Source organism: Benincasa hispida, chromosome 4 (assembly GCF_027475165.1).
Source record: "Benincasa hispida cultivar pf3 chromosome 4, pf3_genome.v1.1, whole genome shotgun sequence".
Taxonomy (NCBI): domain Eukaryota; kingdom Viridiplantae; phylum Streptophyta; class Magnoliopsida; order Cucurbitales; family Cucurbitaceae; genus Benincasa; species Benincasa hispida.
In genome coordinates, this window is record NC_143481.1 from 10,034,403 (window position 1) to 10,038,027 (window position 3,625).

General features: G+C 38.8%; 2 protein-coding genes across 2 annotated transcripts; one reads left to right on the forward strand and one right to left on the reverse strand.

Annotated features, from left to right (window-relative positions):
* Positions 1–500: 500 nt before the first annotated feature.
* LOC120075939 (MFP1 attachment factor 1-like) lies at positions 501–1,383 on the reverse strand. Its single transcript, XM_039029691.2, has one exon. It carries the CDS (start codon positions 1,124–1,126, stop codon positions 668–670), a length of 459 nt encoding a protein of 152 aa, XP_038885619.1. The 5' UTR covers positions 1,127–1,383; the 3' UTR covers positions 501–667.
* Positions 1,384–2,967: 1,584 nt separating this feature from the next.
* LOC150036467 (uncharacterized) lies at positions 2,968–3,366 on the forward strand. The gene has a single exon (XM_090313135.1). The coding sequence runs from the start codon at positions 2,968–2,970 to the stop codon at positions 3,364–3,366; it is 399 nt and encodes a 132-aa protein (XP_090169261.1).
* The last annotated feature ends 259 nt before the right edge of the window (positions 3,367–3,625 follow it).

Consider the following 3,625-nt stretch of genomic DNA (forward strand, 5'->3'; position numbering starts at 1 on the left):
ATTATGAATTTAATGGTTTGTAACTTTGTATAACGTGTTCTTTTTCTTTCTTTCTTTCTTTTTTCCCCTCTACAAATGGGATGTACACTTCAGAATTTTAGAGAGATCAGACATTGTTTAGAAGTTTGACCTCTGCCTATACAAATAGAACAAAGTGTATAAATTTTACATGTTTGGCTCATTGGCTGTATGTTTTCAGTTACTAACTTCTCGAGCAATCTGGGAAACTATTTTAACTCATAATATGTCAATCAAAGCAACTCCAACACTCAAATTAGTGGTCAATGATGAAATTGTACGTGAGAATTCAAAGGGTCGAACTCAGTTTCTTTGTTGAGAGTTATAGAGAAATGGGTCAGAGCATTACTGCTCAAACCCAACAATATGATCTCTAAACATATCCATATTTCTTTATTTCCACAAATTCAGCAATCAAAATTAAGTGATAATGTGAGAGCGACATTAAACAGAGAAAGCTCAAAACAAAACAAAGATATCTCTAGGCAAAAAATATGCTTCCATTTTTCATTGAATTTAAGGCTATAAAACACAAGATGAACAAATAATTATCTTGTAAGCAATCTGTGGACAGTGGACAAGCAGATCTCCAGAAAAAAAGATGCTCAAACAGGATAAGATTAAGATTAAAGAAAAAGAACACAGAATTTCAAGATTCACTTTCCAAAGTTGAGGTTTCGTCTTTAGGTTCAATAACAGGTGATCTTACTCCCTCTATCTCACCATTCTCCGCCGGAGCCGCCGGGATCGCTCTACCCTTCACCGCCTCCAGCATCCGCTTACTAATCTCCTTGGAGTAGACCTGCAGAATCTCAATGCCATCGTCCACGGTGGGGGGAGAGCCATTGGCGGTGGCATACGCTTCGTCCTCGATGACCCGCGCGACGGCGGCGGCTTCCTCTGGTGGAACGGTGCCGAAACGCTTAGAGAGAATGGAAGGGGTGGAGAGGGTTTCGATCAGACGGCTTATAACGGCATCGCGAGTGCGCTGGGTTGGTGGCCATATGCTGAATTTGGTGGCGAATGGCTTCGGCGGCTTAGTGGGGTCTTTGATTTCGGTGTCTGGGAATTGTAGATGGGTCTGAGGGGAGTTGTCTTGATCGGACATGGCGGAGGAAGAGGAAGCGGCGGTGGAATTTGAGGGGTGAGGAAGATGAGATGTGACAATTAAATACGAATATGAATGGAGAATGGGATCGGTTGCGATCTGAGGGATTATTTGGAGGTGAAGTTAAAACGACGGATTACCATTCTTGAATCGAATCATACATAGCAATAACATGATGTGCGGTGAAGATGGTGGTGATGATGACGATGTTTCACCTCAGTTTTGGGAAATTTATAAGGATGATCCAATTTTTGAATCTAAAATATCAAATGACTCATTTTTAAAAAATAATGTCAATTGACTCTCTACTGACATCATCGTCATACCAAATTACGTAAATTGCCCTTACACCAGCCTAATGAGGTAAATCTCGCTCTCATCTGATTAAACGCTCTCGCTCTCGTTTGAAATTCCCTAGTTTGATGTGATTGCTCGTTAGTGTACGAATGATTTGACAATTTTTACGACGGAAGCCTCAAATCAAATCAATAATATATAAACACAATACAATGGTGATTTCTTTAAACTCTAAACCCCATTGATTACTTCTCTGGCTTTCGACGGTGTTTTGTTGAACGGGGATTTCCAAGACGAGGCTTTTTCAGAACGGAACAGCTTTTTCAGAAAGGTGTTTCATTATTTTAAGTCTGTTTAATTATTTTTGTTGTGTTATTTATGAAAAGGTAGCATTACGAAATTTTGTATTGGGAGAGAGTAAGAAAGAGGAAGAGTAAGAGAGAGAGCATGAGTAAGAGAGAGAGCGAGATTACGAGAGAGCAAGATTACGAGAGAGAGTGAGATTTTGAGAGAGAGCGAGATTGAGAGCGAGAGTGCACTTCAATTGCTTGTACAACTTAATGACAAATGTTCTCTTGTTTTATAGGATGACAGCAAAGTGTCTACTTATTCGATATGGAGGTGATTGGGATAAGAATGAAAGTTCGTATATTGGGAGACAGTTGACAGGAATCATTGTGTCTTATACATTGAAGTATGAAGAACTTAAATCTCGCATTTATAGGGTTACAAATGTCAGTTCTTCAGAGTTTGATCTTATACTGAAAGTTAAATATAAGCTTGAATTTGAAGCCCCTCCACAATGCATAAGGAATGATGATGAAGTTTGCTTCCTTCTTTTGCGAGAAGAGCTATTAGACTTCAGATAGCTGTAATGTTGAAATCTAATCAGGACGAAAATATTGGAATGGGGTTTAGAAATGTGAGTTATGATGATACGACTGTGGACAGATAATACGAGGAATCATATCAGTTTCATCGGGAAGAGGGTGATATTCCATTGTCTACCAACACTGTACCATCAACATACAATTATATGGATTGTGGTCCTTTAGTGGATGTGAATGAGCAACCAACAGGATTGAATGAAATGGATCGTGATCATGGAGATGTGCATCGTTCTACAGCTTCAGTGGTTATACCATCTGTGTCTTCAAGTCATAGGACAGAGTTGATTATGCATGGTACCTCTTCATCTAGGACAGAGGATGTTAAAGTTAGTCAACTATTTTTGAGCAAAAAGGACTTGAAAATGAGATTATCTATTCTGTCCATCAATAAAAAAATTTGAATTTAAGGTCAGGAAATCAACCAAATCTCTATTCACTGTCAAATGTATTGGGGAGACATGTAAGTGGAGCCTTCGTGCAGTCAAAATGGAAGGATCTGATATATTCAAGATCACAAAGTACTGCAGTTCGCACACATGTTCCATTCTGAATCACGACCATAGACAAGCAACTGCTACGGTTGTTGGTCAGCTCATTAAAGATAAGTTCACGAGAATAGGACGTATTTATAAACCTTGTCATATTGTTGAGGATATGACGAGAGATTATGGTGTGAACATAAGTTATGATAAAGCGTGGCATACAAGGAAAGCCGTGTATGATCTCACTAGAGGTACTCCAGAATACTCATACTTCATACTACATGCTTATGGAGAAGCGTTAAAAATAGAGAATAAGGGTACATTCTTTGAGATCAAACTTGAAGATAAGGTGCATTTCAAGTATATGTTTATGGTATTAGGGTCTTGTATCAGAGGTTTCGCAAGCTGTCAGCCTATGACAATTGTTGATGGGTCGAACTTGAAAGGAAAATACAAAGGCACCATGTTGGTTGCAGTTTCTATGGACAGGAACAATCAACTATACCCACTAGCATATGCAATAGTGGATAATGAAACCGTCGATCATGGAAATGGTTTATGTCAAACTTGAAATGCAGTATTGGAGAACCCGATAATCTGGTGTTTGTGTCTGATCGGATGGTATCTATCAGCAATGTTATTCATGCATTTTTTTTCCCACGGCATTTCATGGATCGTGCACATGGCTCATAGAATAAAATCTTGTTACAAACTTTAAGGATAGCACGGTTGTTGGATATTTAGAGATGCAAAAGGGAATTTCGCATGACAGAGTTCAAGACAAAATGGGACGAACTCCATAATTTTCGAGACGATGTTATCACGAAATA

Bases quoted from the DNA above. Each gene is read 5' to 3' on its own strand.
- LOC120075939 (XM_039029691.2), bottom strand. From the start codon at position 1,126: ATGTCCGATCAAGACAACTCCCCTCAGACCCATCTACAATTCCCAGAC.
- LOC150036467 (XM_090313135.1), top strand. From the start codon at position 2,968: ATGACGAGAGATTATGGTGTGAACATAAGTTATGATAAAGCGTGGCAT.